The 23,199-nt window shown below is 33.4% G+C and overlaps 1 protein-coding gene across 1 annotated transcript; it reads left to right on the plus strand.

Moving 5' to 3' along the window:
- The first annotated feature begins 25 nt into the window (after positions 1–25).
- On the plus strand, positions 26–18,625 carry LOC107190412 (putative inorganic phosphate cotransporter). Its single transcript, XM_015579210.1, has 9 exons — positions 26–101; positions 333–407; positions 11,308–11,564; positions 13,908–14,144; positions 14,389–14,473; positions 15,014–15,119; positions 15,816–16,077; positions 16,705–17,079; positions 18,386–18,625. The coding sequence occupies exons 1-9, from the start codon at positions 26–28 to the stop codon at positions 18,623–18,625; spliced, it is 1,713 nt and encodes a 570-aa protein (XP_015434696.1).
- The last annotated feature ends 4,574 nt before the right edge of the window (positions 18,626–23,199 follow it).

The following is a 23,199-nucleotide window of genomic DNA, read 5'->3' on the forward strand; positions in this document are numbered from 1 at the left end:
ATTTTTATAATAGCGTGTTGTTAAAATGGAGGGACAGTGCGTATCTGGTGAAACTATAGAAGGGTGTGGAATGAGTAACCAGTTCCCGAAAACAGAAACAGGTATACTGACTTTAATTTTGATGCAAAAACAGCGTTCATATTGAAAATACGATGGTCCTGCATCATAAACATGTTACAGAGAATATAATTTTAATCGCATTTCATGACCATAAAACTGTAACATTGGATCATTTTATAATATAATGTTAAGTGTAATGAACAAGATAAACCTCTATAATCAAGTCAATTCATTCTAAATTTCTCATTTATTACTTTATTCAACGGGTGCAGAAAATTCTGTCGACATGAACACGTTTCCATGGGAATGCGTGTTGGTATCGTTTTTAGAATGTGGTCAGGAAAATGGTGAGTTTCACTTCATCCGTTGCGACAGAAGAAAATTACAGCCGGTTTTAACTGTTTTTAATGATCCATGAAGTTGCCGCGAGCTGCACATTAACCAACATCGAAAATTATGCAACACCAACCACGTGTTATCGGAATTAGTACAGAAAATTACTTCTATCGAACAACTTTCTCAATATTAGTCATTACCCTCATATAAAATAGTAAACGTATAACATTTTCCGCATAATTATTTGTAAATCACTGTTGCAAATATTCTTGTATTACTGAAAAATATTTAAAGGTGACTGATATAATTGTATACCTTAAAACTTGTAATCTCTGTTATTATTGTGAGAACTGTTATAATAAACCTCATGTATATAAAAAAAAATTAATAAAAAATGAAAACACCAATTCATGTGTAATTGTTTTTTTATATTTTACTTCATAATGTAATGTATAGTTATGTAACTTTCACTAGGTTTAGTCACGAATTATCTTTTATAATCATTACTAACTTGTATGAAGAGGGATATGTCAATATTAATAATGATTGACGATGAAAATTAGAATATACAAGTAAGTTTGATTTACGAGCTAGAAAGAGTAAGAACTTAATTTCTGTGGTGGCAAAAGTTGAGCTGCATCTATAATTAAGTTAAATGAATTTCATGTATAAGTTAATTTTTATAAATTTTAATTAAAAACCGGAATTGGCGACTCTATCATATGAAATATATAATAAGTAATGTAAATCATTGTAATTAAATAATACAGCAGTCTTATATTTTCAGCAAAGAAGCTTGTATTTAATATTAAAAATACCATAATTCAAAGAAATTAAAGTATAATTTTTTATGTTTATTCAATCGATTAAAAAGGCATTTCCCTATATTGCGTAACTTCGACGTGTGTCTCAATCACCGGAGACTTTTCCATCATTATATAAACAGTAATATCGATACGTTACAAGTAACTATACATATAACTATAACCTTTCGCATCAGTAATTTGAAGTACGTTGTATCTGTTATACTATAGCGAAATGTTTTTTCCTAATTTATCACAATTCCTTAATCGAAGGATATTTATAAAAGTCAATTATTTATGGACTCCATGCGCACAACCGAATTGACAAAGAACTGAAATTAATATTTACAGCTGCATTGAATTTTATTACTTTTTACGAACTTGTACCGTATTAAGATCGGTATCTCTGAGCTTCCAGTTTTTGTCTCAATTAACAATGTGAGTGTGTTATTCGAACAGATATCAAGTAAAATATCTTTATTACATTTTTCAAGACAACAACCTTTGTATGTAGCCTTTACGACAAGATAATCAGCATATTTAGATTACTTGGCTGTAATTATTAAACATCCTATTTCGAAAGTTTCTTTTTACTTTAAAATTCAACTTTGACAAGAAAATGATTAATGTCTTACGATTGAGAATGTTGAAGTTTCACAAAATAGTCGTAAATGTTGTAACGTAGAACGAATTCGTCAAGAAATTTATACTTAAATAATAATGTAAAGAATAATTTAATTAAATAATAAAATATATTAGTAAAGACAGAGAGTAACATCCGATTATGAAACGGTTAGTGCGTTTTATGTGCATATATTAGTTCTTATCGTCATTTGGTTGGTGTGTGATAAGAAATTACCGTACACTGAATTTCCTGTGCTTTACTTTCTTCTATAATTGACAGTATCACGAAGTGAATGCTAGAAACTGGTGAAAATGATTAACAAACTGAATTATCGCTGCTCCTCCCTGGATACTTCATTGTATCGTCGACGATGGTTATTCATAGCACTATTACGGTTACCTACTTCAGTAAAAAGTTAAAAAAAAAATGATAAATTGATCTTTAGAATAAGCTGAAATACATGCGTTCGAAAATCTTATAAAGAATTTTTCAAAAGGAGTAAATTATATTTTTGTTAGAAAGACTTTTAGGAAAATGTATTTTTGTAGTATTTCCAGGAAAATAATCTGAGTTAAAATCGTTACAATTATGTCATAAGAGATTCTTGTGGTAGCTCTTCAATGTATCACAGTTTGTCTTTTTTGTGTTTGTAGGTACAGAAATGTACCTACTTACACATTTCTTAATTCTGTCGCCGTACTGATCCTGTGTTCCCCTTATCAGGAATTTACTTCGTCAGTAATTAAGCGTGTCCTCATACTTTTCCTAGTTTATCGCAGCCAGTTAAGTAATTCAACGCTATTAGTATCTGTTCAAGATAAATAGCCAGCCGATAAAATTACATGGTTCTTTTATCTGGAAGATTACAGGAATTACAAAAAAATTTCATAGAACAAATCAGTTCATGAACACGATGAATTCTTCGCCTTATTAATATTACGAGAAAATAAAAGTGTTATCAATAGTACGTCACAATTTTTTACACATTATTCATTACATTCTTTTCAATATAGAAGAATAAATGAAACTACTGTTCATACATATGTGCATTGTAAGAAATGGTTCAATAATTTTGATCATTTTGTACATCACAATTTTATCCATATTATTTATTACAATGTTTTCAGTAAAGAAGAATAAATGAAACTACTGTTCAATCATACGTACATTATAAAAAACAGTCCAGCAACGTTGATCACTTTAGTTACCTCCATTATTTCTACAGATATAAAGAAAAGTTTATTCCCAAAAGTTATATGGTATCAGAAGGAACATACCAAAGCAGAAATAATTTTGTTATAGGTCGAGAAAAAATTAACAATTAGTGACTTCCCTATTTTGTACATAAAATATCTCACGAATTATTAACTTTTTGCACATAATAGCTTAATATTTTATTATACAAAATGTTTAGAAAAATCCATTTACGTAAAAAAAAAACATTTTTATTCCACAATGTTTTAGTATCATTAAAGAGAAAAGATAATTAACCTTGAAAACTATAAGGATCCACCACTTACGAAAAAATTGTTCTGGCCCTCTACAGCCCCAAACTATACAATAAACGAACGGCTACTGCACAGCAGACGCTCGATAATTGTCGGTACGTTAATTGATAACTAGGAACAACCCTTGCTCACACGTACATAATTCTCACACACGTGCACGCACCCCACTCCGTCGTCCAGGTCGTCCATGACGCAATACATACGGTGTCGCGTTTAAATCGCATACTATTCATTACAGAAAGTGCGGTGTGTGGTATATGGTATATACATATATTATTGTCTTAATACAATGCTTCAATGGTTTTAGATATTTTTAGTTATAATTAGACTGCGGATTTTTATGCAAAATCACATTTTAAAAGGTTCTTCATAAAGACAAAAACAAAAGTAGGAAGTTCTTTCTCCCCTTAAGTATCATATTGGATTCGAAAGAAAATAGAAAACCCGTTGCATTTGACGAAACTTTTATCCTTCATTGTATTTCACAAACACCTATAGGCTATAAATGCATAAAATCTGCAGTCCAGTTATAATCAACTACATTTCGTATCATGCTTAATTCATATTCAATATAAGTAGTTATTAGTTATGTAAACAGACAAACATATAACAAACATATAGCGATTGTCACGATTCATTGCCAGAAGAACACCGCCTATCATTCGATTAACGCGTGTGCAACAAAACAAGTGATTTTTTAAGTCCATACAGCTTAATGCTGGTCGTCCTGTGAGGAGAAATTTCCATGTGATATTCGGACGAACAAAAATCTTCTCATGATCTTCAAGGGAAAAGAAATGTTGAAATGATGTTCACACGAAGAGATATCTCCAAATCTGGACCTAAGTTAAAAGTAGCGAAGCTTAAGTAGATCATCCAATGGTTCGTGAGGCGGACACTAAAAAAATGTGTTAACATATATTAAATATAAAAGGGTAGAATAATACGGTTTTATAGATATTTTATTTAGATAAATTAGAAATTTAATCCCACGACGATTCCTGAAACAGAAAGTTCGCTGAAAAAAAGTATCACTCTTAAGGTGGGCAACATTAATCGTCTAATATTAATAAATTGTCGGGAGAATGTTGAAAAACGCGAGAGGTGCATGTTGTTCGCTACACTGATTTACTAAATACCTAATGAAATAACTCCCGTGCACCTTGGTCTCATAATACGGAACACTTTTGCTTTGTGGTTCCGATGGTGCCAGAATGGTTTTAGGCATCCGATAGATCGCAAGACTAAGCCAAACGCGACCAATCTGTATCGCAACACCAATTAAGAAAATAATAACTTCAATCGCGCACAGTCATTATCGCAACACTATTGTGAAATATAAAAACAATCTCAAAGGGAACACGATCTGATTTTTCGCAACACTATTCTCTAAGCAACTAGGATGATCTGTATTGAAAATTTACAATCCAATGCAAACCGTGATCTCGTCTCATCCGCAACAGTAATTCAAACCAGGATTTGCCTACTACTACTGGTGGTTGGGCCGATCCGTCGACCACAATACAAACTACCACTACAACTACAGGCGAGTACAGTGACAAAGTAGTAACAAAATGACTCCCCATCCAAAGATGCGGAGCCATTAATAGTTGCCCTTTTCAATGACACAATTTATGTCAGGCCTCTTCGGCCTATAGCCTCTTCTTTTCTTCGGCAGTCCACCCACCTGAAACCCTCAAGCTGCTTAGTTGTGGACGACCACCGACTCCAAGAGTCTGTATGATCGTACCACGAGTGCAATCGAGCAATTCGTTCGTTTCGACGGTCCTGTCCTTCCGACCGCGACCGCGAGACAACTATTTGACCAATTTGAAGAATCGAAGTCGAAACTAGAAGCAGACAGCATGCTCCGTCTGGACCAGTTTCGAGTCGACACTACAAATTATCCCAGTAGCAGGATTATCACGCGGAATGGGGGAGCCTACCCGATCAAATACTCTGATAGCCTGTCCCGGCCCCTATCTACTTACAATCTAATCATACATTCACACAGAAGAAAGTATGCTACCGGCCTACCTAGCCCTATATTTAAAATGAAATGGCAAAAGACACATTCTCACCAACACACAACACTCCACGGTCCTCAAGCATACGCCCGGGTGCAAGTTAGCCTAACACCTAGGGAGGACGTCCCAGGACGTCTCCGACACACGAGGGCGACATTCAACTTGCACACTCTAAGTTATAAGTACGTACCATTTTCCTGAAATCGACTGGCAAAGGCTAACAACCATTGCGAAAATATAAACATTTTTTCTACATTAAAACTAAGCAATATACGTACATTCGGTAAAGTTTATGATAATTACGTATTAATTTTCTCGTCTGACAACGAGAGAACTAGTACATATTCCATGGAAATGTTATTGTAGACATTGTAAATATAAAGCAAAGGAAAATGTACAACCGATACTGCAAATTGTGAAAAATTGTTTCAAGGAACAATTACAGATGAAGTGTTAATTGATAGAAATCTAACGGATGCAATTCCACTGCCTAACAACCACATACACAAATAAGTGGATAATACGTCGTGCACGGTAAGCTAATGCATTGCCAGTCGCATACACATAATATTATTATTATTATTATTTATAGAAACGTGGTTACAAACAATAACGCAGTGGCGGACATTTGTGCCGAATGAACGATCACGATCGGGGCGCGAGAGGCGTCGAACGCGCAGGAGGTCCGATCGTACCCGATTCTGTCACGTGACGCCGAAGATGCCCGAGGCTCTTCGGTCGCGAATACGCATCGTCCGCGCCGCGCCGTCAACGTGACGGCGATGCGCCGATATTATTATATATATCAAGTTATTGTGTCTCGTTGCTCTTACCCAATCAAGTAGCACCTGGGCACGTGAAAGGGTTTGAGCAATGCACACGGGATAATTATCCTGAAAATCCTGAGTAAAAAAATTATTAGTTGCTGCTCTTTGAACAGGTTAATATTCTTTGATTCTTTCTCATTTAATTTGCAATAAAAATGATTTAACTTCGTATTAATAAAAATTCTAATTAATTACCAGAGTAGACCAATTTCCCGCCGAATTCCGTTTGAAGGGAGTGAACAATACTCAGGGCGGTAGTGTGTACTTCTAACCCGAAACTTCGAAACAGAAAATAAATATGAATTTTAAGTAATCGCACTACGTTAAGGATAGTTATGTTACAAATTAACAATTATTGGACTTGTGGTGTGTCACAAAGATTGCAAATTGAATCAGAAATACGTAAATATTGTATTAATTGATACACAGTGAAACCGAAGAGTAAACCAATCCCTATGGTATCGAATTAATTTGAAATTGTTTAGTCTAAATTGGATAAATATTAAAGGACGGTAACGGTAGATAGTTAATGAACGTACCAGCAATTAATATATATGAATAAAGATGAAAGTTAATTGCCAAACACTCACTTTGGCACGATCAAACGGCTTCTACGTCTTGTCGCGTCAACTTTTTCGAGACGAATGACACTTCGGTTATATTCGGCCAATCCCGAGCGGTTCGTCTTCGGGGGGTCGCGAGTAGTTGATTGGTCAGACCAGTAGATCCCCGACTAATACGACTTGGCGGGAATAAACATAGGCACTAACCCAGTTGAAAAGAGGAATGTACCGCTTAAAAAGCTCCTTGAAGAATCTATACATATACCTGATACGACCACGGAACAGCGGGTAATTGGCGCTCGTTAGTTCATCAGTTTCTGGAAATTTGGCCATCTACAGTCTACAGGCCCAAGATGATCAATTATCGAGTGGCTACTGTATTATAACACAGACGAGGTATAAGGTAAATATCTTAATGGTTGGACATTTAAGGCGAAGATTACGGTTACGAAGACTTTTTATGTATTAAAATAATATAGATTGACAGAAAAGTACATTCAATCGATAGAGTAGAACTTCTTCTTCCAGACAAGTCGTTCTAAGAAAGCGTTCACGTGAAAAAAAGTATTGAAATTGATGAAAATCTAAAAGCATTCATTTGACATGATACTTTCCTTTATGTTGTAAAAATTCAAATGAAAACGTAACAAATTTAATTTAATGCAACAAATAAAAGAAACAAAATTATAAATAAATTAAGTAATAAAAAGTATGAACTAAATCTATAAATGTATACATTATATATTAATAAATAAATAACACTAAGGGAAAATTGCATTCTATTATTATGTGTATGTTATATATTTGGTAAAAGCTTTTAAACATTTATCTTTATATGTATATTATTGTAAATTATTGAATACCGACCATATGAATGGTATATATAATGCTCCATTTGTGCTAATAATACTCAGAATTTATGCATTATCGGTAATGTCGGGTAGTCACTTTAAAGTAGTTATGGGGTCCAAAAACCCCACAAAATCTGACCATGAAGGTGCATTATATGATAGGTCTATACATATATCTCGCCTGTGATATTAAAAAAGAATTTACAAAATTCATACCTATTATTTTAGATTTACAATATGTAAGTCTCTGAATACAATTATTGCTTCTATTACAATCAGGATTGCTAACTATTATATTTCAGTTCAATTGAGTTCCTAATGCAATTACAATTTTCGATATACAGTTAATAAATATTCCATTCTAATGGTCCTGTTCCGTTCATTTAGCAGTAAAACTTGTAACTATGGTATAAATACTTTACAATTTCATAAAGTAAATCTTAATTCCATTTTAGGGGGAATTATTGATTATTGCTTTATACAACATTAAGATGTGTCCAATTCTGAGCTATATTCGTAATCATCGGCACATACCCCGGAGTATAGGTCTCTGAATATTTCCGTCAGCCCGATGTGTATTCCAATCACTAGACGCGTGACCGAATTAAACGCGTCAAATAATTAATTTATTGCCGATGGATTAATCAGCATCGGGTAACAGATCACTGGACACAAGTCATTTGCATAGAAGAAAGAATTTGATTTCCGTGGAAACGTAGCGAACGAATAATCATTGTTATCAGGACTATTTCTGTACGGTTGGAGGCTCGTGGAAAGATTCCTCAGGGTTCGCGCGGTTGTAACTGAAGAACAGGCATGCAGTGTTCTCCGCGACATTAACTGATTACCGCACCACGAACGAGATCTGTCAACGAAAAATGTTGACGTGAAGTACGTCGACATCGAACGATAATTGTCACAGGAGTTCTCCAGGAATGGTGCACCTATGAAACATTTAAAATAAAAGCAGTCCGAAATTGGACGCGTTTCCGTCGATTCACCGTTTCAGAGATCTCACGACGTATATTGGCACATGTGCGATATACTTCAGCGGTGAAAACGTGTCTGGTTGACGAGCGTGTAGCGCTTCTTAATAGAACGAGCGAAAATCGAAACAATGAGCAAAAGTAAGTAGAACCGTTTTTCATAGTGGAATTTCCAAAGAAGATAGGAACTTGGACTGACAAATTAGTCTGTGCTCTGACATGTTACCTGATTCCTGGGAAACACATGTGCATACAGTGTATGTGCAAAGTAATGTTGATACAACGATCAATTATATATGTAGAATCTGTATCGAGATAGATTTGAAAATTATGATCGATGTTATGGAACATTACAAATAGAGAGTTTATCGTTTAATTACGGCACTTGAGGTGCTATACCACACTTTCTTCCAAAATGTATTCGATTTTTAAAGAATGCGGGTATATAATAATAATATAAACGAATGATTGCCATAGATAGTATTAACATCTTGGCCGTTAAAAATTAGAATTTACAAATACGAATTTTATTTTTAAGCCAGTTATGTGTATTTGTTTATTGGTTGTGTAAAATTTTATTGAAAATTTAAGTTTAAATGAGGAAGACCATTTTAAAATTAAAAAATGAAATTTCAATAATCAAAATGAAATTTCATTTCTGGCAATTAAATGTAATTGTGTGGTGTTTAAGGAAATTATCTGTATTTATTAAAGTATTCACTTGTTATGACGCAATTTTTTCTAAATTCAAATTTAAAATGTAATTGTCAAATTTAAATACAAATGCGGAGGTGAAATGAAAATACAAAGTTAATTTTGTATATTCAATGGAACGTGATGACGAATACGATTTAACTCGGTAAAACTAGGACGCAAGAAGAAATTAGCTATCAATTAACTGAAATGATTCATATCGATAAGATTTTCGTTTTGTTTATGAATCGATATCTCCAGACAGGCAGTCGGAATATCTTTGAAAGAATCAAGAAATTATTGAAAAAGAACTAAGACGTCAGAAAGTTAATTAAGTGATCTCTACTTGTAATGTCAATTCTTTAATATTGAATGATAATAGTAATAATAGTATTAATATGACTATATTCCCGTGGGAACCATACTTTTGCATCGTAATATTTATACTATAAGGTTTCTTAGTTAGCTTAATAACGTTTGAAAATTATTTCAGATTTATCTCAAGATAAAGTAAATTCAAATACTTATGAATTTAAAAACATTTAATTCGTATTAAAAACAATTCCACATTGATATACGGGATATCTCAGAAAAATAAAAACACTTAAATATCCCATTTGTTTTTAATGATATTAGAAAATGTTTAAGATATAAACCGAATATTTTTGAACGAGGTACTTGGTGCAAGAAATTTTTTTCCAAAATTATGATTTTCCGAATCTTCAATGTCACCGGTATTTTTTACAGAACAGCATATATTTTTCCTACTGTATTTTTTAATGGATGTTAATATATATTCTAGTATGCCTGAGTTATGACCTTAAGGTAACCTTGAACACTAAAAAGGTGATCAAAATTCAAGAAAGTGTTAAAATCGTATGTGAATTTACTGTTTACGACAATAAATGCTTAACGTGAAGTCACCATAGATTGTCTAAAACAGCAATGACGGATTGTGATGCTCTTTTAATTATTATTGACATAATAGTAGCATGAGCTCTAGTTTTTCGATTCATCATATCTTTCCGAGTGATAGGTTGCTGTCAGTAGACACCTCTTCTTAGCTTTCATCAAAAAAAGTCTTATAACGTTAGTTCCGAGTTACATGTTGGCCCATTAGGTCCAATCCAACGTTTTGTGAATTTTGCATTGAGTACTTCAGTAGCTGCCCGTGAATAATGAGCTGGGCAACCATTGTACTGGTACCATATAGTCTGATGAACACTTGATGGTACATCTTCGAACAATACAGCCAGATAATTCGATAAAAACATTGCGTACCTTTGTTCATTTAGTGCCCCGTTACTAAAAAAAGGTCGAATAGTCTCGTTATTTAAAATGTCGTACCAAGCATTTACTGTCTACGGTTCTGGAATACTTCTATAATAAAATTATATAGAAATAAAATTAAATAGGATAAAAATTTCCACGATTTATCTGGCCATGATTGGTGAGAAATGCTTCATAAAAAAATATTACTTGTCTAAAGAATGTTTCATCATTTTTCCACAAAGTTGGTTCCATGAAAGTTCACGTACCATTTTAACACTATTTTGGAATTTAATCACCTTTTTGGTAATTCAAGGTCACCTCACCAAAAATAATGTCTATCTAAAAGAATGTTATCTTACATCTTACTTCTTTTCCGAGACCATTCAACTTAGCTCTTAAACATTTTCTAGCATCGCAACGGAGATATTTAGATGTTCGTGTTTTCATGAGACACTATATTTCTAGACCTATAAAGTGGTCATGCAAGTAATAAAAGCTCGAACGATAAAATGAAGTTTCTATAATAAAATAAAAGTTCAAGTTATCTTCAATTATAATATGCTTTCTTTGCTATAATTTATTGTCAGGCAACAGATTGTGAAAATATATCTTTTATCTACTCTGTATGCACACAGTATTGTGTCTTCAGGTGTGTAAACAATTGGGTCATATTCAGCGCAAGTGTCGAAACGGACCAATATTAGTGCATTGCGTCTGGAATCTAATTAAAATTTTATTTTGATTCCTGCCCGACAGGAGTACTGAAAACAAAAGAAATGTTATCATGCCGGGACGTGTTGTGGTACCTGGTCTTCTGCGGTTTCGCAATCAACTACATGTTGAGAATCAATTTGAACCTAACGATAGTGGCGATGGTGTTGCCTCATGCGAAGCATGCTGCAGCTGCTCAATGCAATTCCGATAATACACCGTTGAATCTCAATAGAATGCAGGGAAACAATGACACCTTTACAGTGGCGACTTCCGTTGTATCCACACCGGAGAACGTCACGGTATGTAATGATAAATAATAAAATAACTACTAATTTACCCTCGTAAGTTTTCATTTTTAAAACACTTTTGTTTTTAGTATACAACAAGGGTTTAAAAAATTTGTTTAAATATAAACATCACAAACCACCATAAGTTTGAAGAGATTTTTACTTCACCTTTTACCTCGTAAATCCTTTGATATGACAGATAAATTAATATTCCTGTAAACTTACCTGTAAAAATGTATAATATATAAATGATGACGAAATTTTTTACCTTGAAAATAACACTTTTGAAGTAAAGTGATTGGATATTGATTTTTTCTCTTAAGAAATAGAGAATCGTGGATATAAAGTTGGATGCAAACAAAGGAAGTTTGAAAAAATTATGTTCTTATCATCGATTCGTTGAAAATAATCAAGAAATTCGATGAATTTTATGTATTGATGTCATTCATTATCGGATGCCACTTTTTAATATTTTGAACGTTTACGTCATTAATAAATAATGCAAATATTGTTCATCTACATTTATTTTCAGTGTACATTATCAGTTTTTTAATTGAATTGAACGACAAGATATCCAATATGATTGCCGTGGATGAAAAGGAAAGTGAGGTCATATTGCGTATTTGACATGAGTCAGTTTCAGATTCTTTAACTTTTCTAAAATTGTCTAGTGAATGCAACGATAAGTATACAAAGATTATGAATATCCACGTTGAATATAATGATAAATACAATCATAAAAAATGACTTAACGTAAACAGAATTTTAGGCCTAACTATTTGTTGAAATTGAAAACATTTTTTCTCTCAACTTTTTAAAAGTATATGGCGTAAGAAACGTACCTTTAAAGTTTTGTTCAAACATTTTATATAAGACCTGAAACAGGACTGCATAGGAGCGAAATGTCAGATTGTTTGGGCTGTCGCACAATGAAAAACCAAAATATTCATACCACAGTATCAAACCTTATTGAAATATTAGAAGATAATTCCTCTTACAGAAATAGAAATAGATTAATGTCGACCATTTTTGAAGAAGCTCAGTTGTAGCTCGATATTTGTAATAACATGCAAATAAGCGATATTGAATCAGAAAGCAGTAAATAATTTTACAAAATTTGTCAAATTTTAGTTACTAATTTGATTTTTCTGTAAATAAACTGTAAGATTTTGGTATTTCTGATTGAATTTTTGAGTTTTCTTCCAAATTCTCTTATCTAGCCGCACTGTGCGTAGATGGCAATATATCTGTGATTCTACATACGGCTATCTTGCCTTACATGTGATTTTCGTGTATACAATATTCGGTGTGTTGTGTACAGGAAAATTATGTAAGAGTGCCATGAAACTTTTCCATGCAAGTTAACGTAGCTTACGTGTTACTATTATTGCGTTTTACGATTCCAAAACGAATTAAATTTCCAGTTTTTATGAGATTCTTAATGGTATTTTGAATATATCGTTTAATTGTGTAAGACGAAATAGTAGTAAAGAGTAAAAGGATAATTAAACAGGCGTTTTAATTAAAAAAATGGGACAATGGTAATTTTATAACGAGGAGAATTTAATGTTGCTACATATCTAATAAAAAATACTCACATTAAAACTTGAGTTAACCTATTGAATTTAAATAACATTTTACTGAAGTTTTAACATGTAGTTAGTATTCGCTTGTTCGGAAAGTTCGCAGCATTTCGGACGCTGTGTTTCCGTTGCCTCTTTACTAGAAAACTTTCTGTTACGCTATATGTATATTAAGCATATAAAAAATTTTCTACCACCTCTTTGGGTAGAAGTTTTTGTTTTTATCAAACTTTTCTTCGTCAAATGATTATTCTGTCATTTCAGATGCAACAACCTAATAGACACAATAAATAATAGAACGACACGTTAATAATACAATGCAATCACGTGTATGTTCAACAGATATTCAAAATTGATTACCTGGAGCAAATTTTATTCTGTACTTTTGATTTATTTCCTTATAAGGAATTACTTACTTTGCGCTTGTACCACTATCTCAGCCGCTATTCGTATACTATCATGCTATCGGTATAGTGTCCATAAAAAAATTCATGTACACTACCACTAATAAGTGTTTGTTCTCTCGTTTTAGTTTTACATGTTACGTGAGGAATCTTCAATCATGAACTTTTTTTGCTATATAACGCTGATTGTGATTTTTCTGAAAAATTTGGCATATTTTTTAGTAAAATGAATCTAAATACGTCTGGGCAAATACTTACGAGATACTGGTCTCTACTCCTCGAGTAATTGTGGAAGAACCAAATTTTATTACATTCGTGCTGGAATCCTCGATTCGATCTTATCATACCCCCTTCGATGCTGTTTCCAGTACCACGATCGCTTCACTTGGAACGAGTATCAGCAAGGTTTGGCTCTAGGAGCTTATTACTGGTTGCACTGGTTATCGCAGCTTCCCGGAGGGCTTCTAGCGAGACGTTACGGAACGAAGCTTGTTTACGGCTTAGGAAACTTCCTGACAGCGGTTCTCGGTTTTCTAATACCGTTTATGACACGCTATCATCTGTACGCGCTTATTTTCCTGCGGGTTGTTCAGGGCCTGGCTGCAGTGAGTCAACACAATTAAGAATTGATGAAACAGTAATGGTATCCTAAATACCTGATGAATATTTCATCGGTAACTTGATGAAAGACTACTCAAACACACATTTCGATGATAATTAACATTCATTCATAAGCGTCGCTTATTCAAGAGACAGTGTTATCTTGCATATGGAAACGTCGAGTTTATCTAATGGAATATAGAGGGTGAAATATTTCAAGCAATATTTATAGAAATATTGTTTACTTAGGGTGTCATATGGCCTTCGATGCACGATATGACGGCTAAATGGATCCCTCCGAATGAGAGGAGTAGATTTGTCAGCTCCTATTTGGGTAAGATGTGTTGTTAACACTTGTTTGAAACATTTTTAATATTGTGTAAAACGATTCATTCATACTATATCAAATTTTTCTTCTGATTATTAAGAAAGTAATCAGATTATTTTTTCATTTTAAATTTTATTCATTGAAACAGACGTGTTCAGGTCATCGAATTTTGTTTTTCTGTACATAAACGTGGATGCATCTGTTACTTGTTTGTTACTTATTAGCAAAAATACTTTTCATCCTAAATATTTATTTCATTTGTTATATAAATCAATAATATATTTTATGTATTATAAAAATTTTGTTTCATTTAATTTATTTCATGCATTAGGAAAGGAAATTACATTAAGGTCTAGTTTGTTTTTTTTTTGTGCTTGTTTCTCTGTCTTTTCGAAGCATGAAAGAGAAGAAAAAATAATTTTCTTTATTCTCTTCTGCATAATTTCCGATAATAATTCATAAATAATTTATGAAATAATAGTTCATAAATTAATGTCTAAAGATATAAATTTTGACAAACATCCTTATAACTGCGTATTTTTATAGGCAGTTCCGTAGGAGCCGCCATAACTTATCCGCTATGCGCAGCTGTCAGCAGCAGTTTCGGTTGGAGTGCAGCGTTTTATGTGACATCTCTGCTTGGCGTGATTTGGTAATCATTTCTCCATAATGAGTGACACTTTGACGCTTTATCGAAAATTTCAAATTCAACTCTCATGAAGACTGTACAGTGTATTTGTGTTAAATATTTCGTAAGCGAGTGAAGATATGAAAAAATATAAATTTAATTTATATTTAAAAAAAATATATATTTTTTGGCACAGAGGGGAACATTACAGTGTATATAGTTTTTTTTGTAGATGCAGTGGTGGGGAAAATTTCAAGATTTGATCAACTTTCTTTTAAATAGAATGCCATACCTTTTTATTTATTATATGATAGCGTTTTTCAAGATGAATTCAAATAAGTGTAACATGATGTAGTTCAATCCCATCGAAGGTCGTACATTAACAGAGCTCTAAGGATTTAGATCAAAGCGACTCTTCACTCTCTTGCTAGGTAAAGCCTGCTTGAACGTGCTATTGACGCAAAACTGATCTGACTGGTTTTGGCTCTGTTGCGGAAAAATTTATACAAACATTTTGAAATTTAGGTACATCAGCTTACGAAATCCTGAAATTAACATAAAGATGTTGCCTCTAGCATTGCAGGAACGGCATTGCCAGAATGCATGTCACCTCAGCATCTTCACTCGTTTAAGTAATATTCAACCGTTCTCAGTTGACTTACAATTAGACACACTGCACATATTTTTGACTTGGACAGTCACGTGAAGTTTCTCCTAAAGGTACGGTTTCTGGTTGTTCCTGATACACGACTCTCCTCAACAACATCCACGGATTTCTGAGGACGAAAAGAAATATATTTTGGACAACATCAGTAGCTCTGTCGTCAAAGAGGAAACTAAAATACCATGGAAGTCTATTTTATCATCGCGTCCAGTTTGGATCACCATTGCTGCCCACTGGGGTGGAGGTTGGGGTTTTCTTACTCTGATGACACAAGCCCCGTCTTACTTCAACTTCATTCACGGGTGGAACATCAATGCGGTAAAAATAAAAACTGTTGAAATTATAATATTCTAATCATTTTTATACGAGTTTCAGAATCTGTAATATTAACTGTTACGGTAGATCTAGTATTAAGTGAGGACGTAATAGCTTTTCAATGACTTTCGTGTCAGAAACTTTAACGAATAATTTTACATGTAAAAATGTTACAAAACCAAAATCAAAAGACAAAATTACGTTCGAGACTATATTTTCTAGTTATTGAAAGTTAAAAACTCGGATTAGAGACGCCTGAAACCGAGCAATCTGCGTAGCAGTAAACGTAGGGCACGACAGTGCCGACACATAGATTGTCATAGTTTGAAAAAAATACACCCTCTAAGTATAGTTTTGGGATTGATGGTTACGCAAACTTGTCTGTAACCTGAAAGTTTTCATATCTGAATATTCATTGCTGTTCCCGTGCCATTTGATAATTCGAACAAATAATAGTTTAACAGTTATGAGGTGAATGCCTGTAAATTTTCTGATATTAGTTTCAAATCATCCTTTATATCAAATTTCTATCAATTATCACCTTTAAATGAATTCTTAGTACCTTAATAAAACCTAAAAAATAAAAGGGGCTATTGACAGTTTATGTTGTTTTATTTCTTCTGTTCGCAGACTGGTCTTCTCTCCGGAGCTCCTCACCTACTCAGAATGATCTTCTCTTATTACTTCTCTATAATGAGCGACTGGTTGATACGCACCAAGAAGATGAGCTTGACAAACGTTAGAAAACTGGCCACGTTTGTGTGTACTGGCGTGCAAGGCCTGTTTATTCTGATTTTGGGATTCAGTGGATGTCATCCAACGTTCGCAGTGATCTTTATGATGGCCGGCACAGCCGTGAACGGAGCAATTTCCGCTTCGACTTTGGCGAATTTCGTTGATTTGAGCCCGAATTACGCCAGCGTTCTCCTTGGTTTCTGTGGAATGGTGGTAATATGGTGTGGCTTCATTTCGCCGGCAGTGGTTGGACTTCTAACGAACAACAATGTGAGTAACAAACCTCCGTTTTCTTTTTGTCAACATAATATTTGAGAAACTATGTATACAAGCACAAGTGAATTCATTTCGGAACGTATACCGAAATACGAGTCTTTCATTAAGGCGAGATTTCTTTATCTACACAGAAAACATTGAATTCGTTAGAAAATTAGTTGGTTTATTTATTATGAATTAAAGCTGAATATATGGCACTCATAGAGCGTGTCATATTTGAGCATTTACACGCAATTGTCTCTCGAAATATTCGTTAATCTAAAAAATATTTCAAGCAGAATTTACTTTGTTTGGAGGGAGACATCTTACGACAACCACAGATCTTATGTAGGTGGACGTGCTCTCAAGATTTCAAATTGATCTTTGTTTGTTCAAGTGGACTTATATTTTTTCATTTGGGTATACGTGTTACCCATTCCTTAATGAATTCATTAATCGAGTTTTCAAAGTCATTTCATTGAGTCATTAGTTTTCGACAGTTTTTTTTACAGTCGTAATATATGTTTATTCTCGTAAAATCTAATTGAGGTATTCTGGAAATTTAAAAAGTTTCCAAGATACGTGAAATACTGCAAAAGTTTTGAGACATAGAAGTCTGACGAACCTGAGAAGGGAAGGACTCCAACTGCACCACTTTAATTTTACCGATTTTTTGTAAAATGATAGAATACACATTTCTAATATGTGTAAAATGTTAGCCGTAGTTACTTGATAGTTTTTAAGGTATAATTAATTAAAGTTATATACCTCGTTATGCATATAATGTACTGTGAATATAGATGTCTGTGAAATCCGCGATGGCGAAGTGACTTGTTGCGTGGCTTGTAAATCTGGAAACCATAAAAAAAGTTGAAAAAAAAGTCAAAAGGTCACAAAACTATAAGTCACTTGGGTATCGTGGATTTCACAGTCACTTATGTTCATAGTACATTATATGTATAACGAGGTATGTAACTTTAATTAATTATACCTTTAAAACTATTAAGTAACTACGGTTAATATTTCACACATATCGCTAGAAATATGTATTCTATCATCCTACAAAAGATCGACAAAATCAAAGCGATACGGTTGAGGTACTTTCCTTGTAAGTGAAAAAATAACTGCATGCCGTGGCAGAAATGTTTGACTACTTGATTTTTATTGACCAATAATCCTGTAACCAATACTAATAAATAATAATTGTTCATAATAATTGTTTCATTGAATTTCTCTAGTCACCCTCGTATTCAATAAGAAATAGCATTCTTATGTAATATCTTACGTTGCGTTCATTATTTACCAGAATGTTCTTTTGCAGCAAACTGTATCTCAGTGGCGGATAGTCTTCATAATAGCTGCTGCGAACTCGGTCGTAGGTAGTATCGTATACATGCTACTTGGAACGTCAAAGGAACAGCCGTGGAATACCTATGGGAAACCCAATGTGGAAGCAGGACAAGAAATGCAGAAGTTAACCGTGACACCGACGACAAAACGCGTAGACATAGAAGAAAACGCAGACGTGAATGAAAAAGATGAAATGATTGTGAAGAGCTAGACAAATTGAGAACTAGACGAAATTCTCAAGTGTCCATATTATAGACTATTGCGAAGGACAATAGAAATATAAATAGACAGCATAAATAATACGAAGGATACAAATATAATGTGAAAAGCCAGTTGAGGAATGTCTTCTAAACTGAGCAAGGGGATAATAACCTCCAGTTTAATATTATTAAAAGGATAATAATTTCTCATATTTATTAGAAACATTTCAGTAATCTATCGATAATGGTTTCATACAGAAATAACGAAGAGTAAGAAATATTTTTGTATTGCACGAATTATTAATTCGCAAATTCAGTGTGTGTCGTTGCTTCGAAATTGCGGGTGTTGAGCACGATCATTCGACGAATCACTGGTAAATTGATTTCTAGAAACAGTTGAATTTAAAATTCATGACTTCAGGGACAGAAAATGAGGAATTATCATGTATGTACTATATAACCATTACTCGATGAATCATGTTTTGTCATCTACGAATAGTAATAAACATTAAAAAGTACAACACTTATAGTAAACAATCGTGTTCAATGTTAACAGCGAAAGAGTGAGACGACCGTTTTAAGTGTGTGCAGATTCTTGTACCTAAAGTCTTCTGTCTACATATCTGGACCTAGAGCCAGAGTATATTAAGTCACACTTACCAAACTTTAGACGAGAGCAAACCACAGGTCCATAAATCTTATAAGTTTTCGACAAAAATTCAACGAGAAACAACCGCTACCTTCGAACAATTGAATGGATTAAAGACAAGCCTGAATATGTAGAAATGGTGAACATTGCATTAAGTCCTCTATGTGATGGATTTTACAGTGTTTGGCTCGGAATAAAATATAGACTTAATATCATTTTGACAAAAATGTAAAACTAAACGACTTAGAACGAAATAATTATTACCATCGGAAGGAGTGAAAAATTTGTTGCGGGAAACATGTAAAATGTCATTTTTCAAAAAAGTGGACCTATGTAATCTGGTTCTGGGGTCCATATACACGAAATGACACCTTTATTTAAACGATCTGTATATATTATGTTGCCCCCTGTTAGTATTTAATATCTCTACATAAATGTTCTGTAATAATTTTTTGTTGTTATTTGTTAGGAGTACATTAAAAGCAGAATCTTAGCGATGACGAAACAAATGTATGTGTTCATTAAACATCAATGTTTTAACAGAATGTTCAAAGACTGAGTTGTATGCCGTCTGACAATTAATATATTCTCAGAGGTATCCTCTTAGTGGACTATCGTATTTGATGATAAACGTCGATTACCACGTGTAATTTGAGTTGCGTAATGAAATAAAGAATACACTATATTTTTTAGGTCCATTCTTTTATTTTTATGGTGAGGTTACACTTACACGCATCGTAATCTTTTCATTATGGCGGAGCTGACGGAAAAGGGTTGCCACTATAGGAGAGCCCAAGCTGCGAGTGTATTTATAACGGACTTTGACGCCATTTTTCTGGTCGATACTGAATTTTCCGAGCGAGTGACACTTATTTTAATTCTTAGGAGACGGGGTCCTATAATTTTAAACCATTATTTTTCCAAAGCTAGTTAACATCTGAGTAAATTCCCTTGCCAGACTATTTCCTGTCTCCAAAAATGGGAACAAACACGAAATAAGAGCAATTTGATATAGTTTTTAAGTTTGCAAGGCTTCGACGGCCATTTTCTTCGCTACATTAAAGAAGACATTAGAACTGTTTCCACAATTTTTATAATCTTAAAGACCATCGATACGTTATGAAAAGTTGCTAGGTTAGTATTAACTCCAAAACTTTTGTGTCTTACCGTGTACACTTGTTCCATTCAGTTCAAAAGAAACCCCTTAAAGCTTTTCAAATGGGCGGTGGAAACATATCGCTCAGTGATTTTAGAGGAAACGAATTTGAATGCTTTGTTTGCTATAATTTTGTACGAACATCATATTAAAGTGACTGTTCTGATGTAGTAACTTTTAGAATCTCACTTACAGGTTTCAATCTATAAAAAGTACAGGTAACAACTATTTTTTCTATACTTATTACTCAAAAATTGCAAATTTTTAGTTCTGCCATTGTTGCAGAAAATAGGCGATATGTAGCGTATCAGCCTGCAAAGATTTTATTTTTAACACGTTCCCACTATCTAACTAGGTACAAACTTATAGAAAACTGAGTACTAAACTGTATATAAATTATAATATTCATATTTAACAATTGCAGATACACTATAAGTATTGGTAAAAGAGATTACGCTTCGCAGCTTTTTAATTCTATCGTATCATTTTCGTTGGGGATAATACAAATGCTTAAAAAGTACCGAGCGGTAGAGACATCTATACTACGCATGTCTAGATATGAGGTAGGACACTGTACTGACTCATTAGTAGTGGCTTTGCCTTTCTTTGTGTAAAAGGAAATAGCAAAAATCTTTCGTCAAATAATATTATATCTTTTGTCGCACATAATATCATACAGGGTGGGGATAAACTCTGATCATTCATGAAAAAATATGTGTAAAGAACTTTTTGAAGAATTTAAAATTAAAAAGAATTCTAATTAGAATGGATGACTAATAAGATATGGATTTAATATAATTTTTAGAATATTACATTAAAAACTGAACGACTTAGAACGAAATAATTTTTACTATCGGACAGAGTGTAAAATTTGAATGCAAGAAAGACATAAAATGTCACTTTTTTAAAAGAAAGTGTACTTAATACACTTTAACTTTGGTGTTCAGATTTAGACAAACATTATTTTTGTTCTTAAATTTCGTGTTGCAAATTACAATATTAATTTCAAATATTATCTTTGTTCTCACATTTTGTAATGTAAATTGCAATATTAATTTATATATCCACTGTACTGTACCGTAATATATTTTACATTTTTCGAAATTATAGTATAAATTATGAGTCGTAACAATTTAAATGTCGACGAATATGATTGCCTTAATGATGGAACGATCAGTGGCTGTGAATTTATCCCAGACTTCATTCCTTCACTGTTTAATTCTATTAACGCGTAATCTGTAGTACTCAGTACAGTTCAAAATGTTCACAGTTGTACGAGCAAACTTTGCCACTATATATTATGAGTAAAAATAAATAAAGTATTATACAGGGTGTTAATAAAAATGTGGGACATCCATAGGATGGATTCTACATGCCAAACTAATGCGTCGAAAACCAAGAATGATGAAATTGCGTTCCAGGCTTCCTTTCTGAGTTATTAATTGTTGAAAATACGTCTGGCGCGATGGTGGCCAAACCTTGCCAGGATAGGAGCCATATAACGCTTATCAGTAGACGGCGAATTTTTATGGAAAATAATATTTTATAAAGTGATTCATAAAAACGAGAGCAAATGTAGGCATTTCGTTCACCTATTAAGTATCCTATTTGGTTTAAACTGAAATAGAAAACTCGCTGTATCTGGTGAAAGTTTTGCCTTTTACTGTATTTTATAGGGCTTATAAATGCATAAAATCCGCAGTCTACTTATCAGAAATACTCGAGAGTCGCATCCTTTATTAGGACGGTATTAATTTGTGAGTTATGCTTACAATTTGTGTCTAATATCACACTGTATAAGAAAGTCAGCAAACTTACAAAAATGTTACATACGTGTATGTTGTACTATGTATCAAATTTATAAAAAAATATTGCGTAAGTATACGGGAGCTACAGTAAGGGTCTAGAAGAGGCCACCGTGGGACTATACTGCTTGAACAGCCGATTTTCAGCTGATACATGAGATCGATCGATGTCCTTTATGAATGAAATAAAATCGAATGAATGAAACCATCACGTGAAACAATCAAAGTCGAATAATCAGTTGTGTCAGGTGTATTTTACGGGTATTTCGCCGATACTTTGAACAATTAATACGTTCAGTGCGAGGTCAGTATAGGTATCGAGTGGCCTTTGACCGAGTTCCCACCACTTTAAATCTTTTCACTTGTGACAAAGTAAACCTAAGCGAACAAATAAATTGAAAGAATTAACGTCACTGGGGTTAGAATTGCAATAATTCGTCAGCATTGAACGTGTTAATAACTCGAAAACAAAACCTTGAACGTAATTTCGTTATTCTGTATTTTTGTCTTAGTTCTGTATGTAGAATCCAGGATGTAAAAGTGTCCCACATTTTTATTTACACCTCGTCAAACGTATATTTAGAAACGCTTTAGCAAACATTTACAGTAAATGTACTATATGTGAGAGTGATAATAACCTTAATATATTGTCATGTACAAAGTAATCGATGACATTTAACTAGTCTGGTTTATCCAGTTAGTTCTACTACTTGAAATCTTTGACGTACTCCGACTGGTTCGCTTTTTTTTTACGTACCAGAGGAAACACGTGATTAAATTAATATTTAAGCGATCCTTTCGAATGTACACTCACGAGTAAACTCAGCTTCTGCTAGGGGAAAAAGTCGCTTAGAAAAATGGGCTTCTTACCACTTGGTGAAATTTCAGGTACTGATATAAATGTTGAAGCAAATGTTAATTTAAAATAAACTTCAGTAATTCCCGAGACCAAGTGGTATGAGGCCTTTCCTCTAC

This window comes from Dufourea novaeangliae, unplaced genomic scaffold (assembly GCF_001272555.1).
Source record: "Dufourea novaeangliae isolate 0120121106 unplaced genomic scaffold, ASM127255v1 scaffold199, whole genome shotgun sequence".
NCBI classification, from domain to species: domain Eukaryota; kingdom Metazoa; phylum Arthropoda; class Insecta; order Hymenoptera; family Halictidae; genus Dufourea; species Dufourea novaeangliae.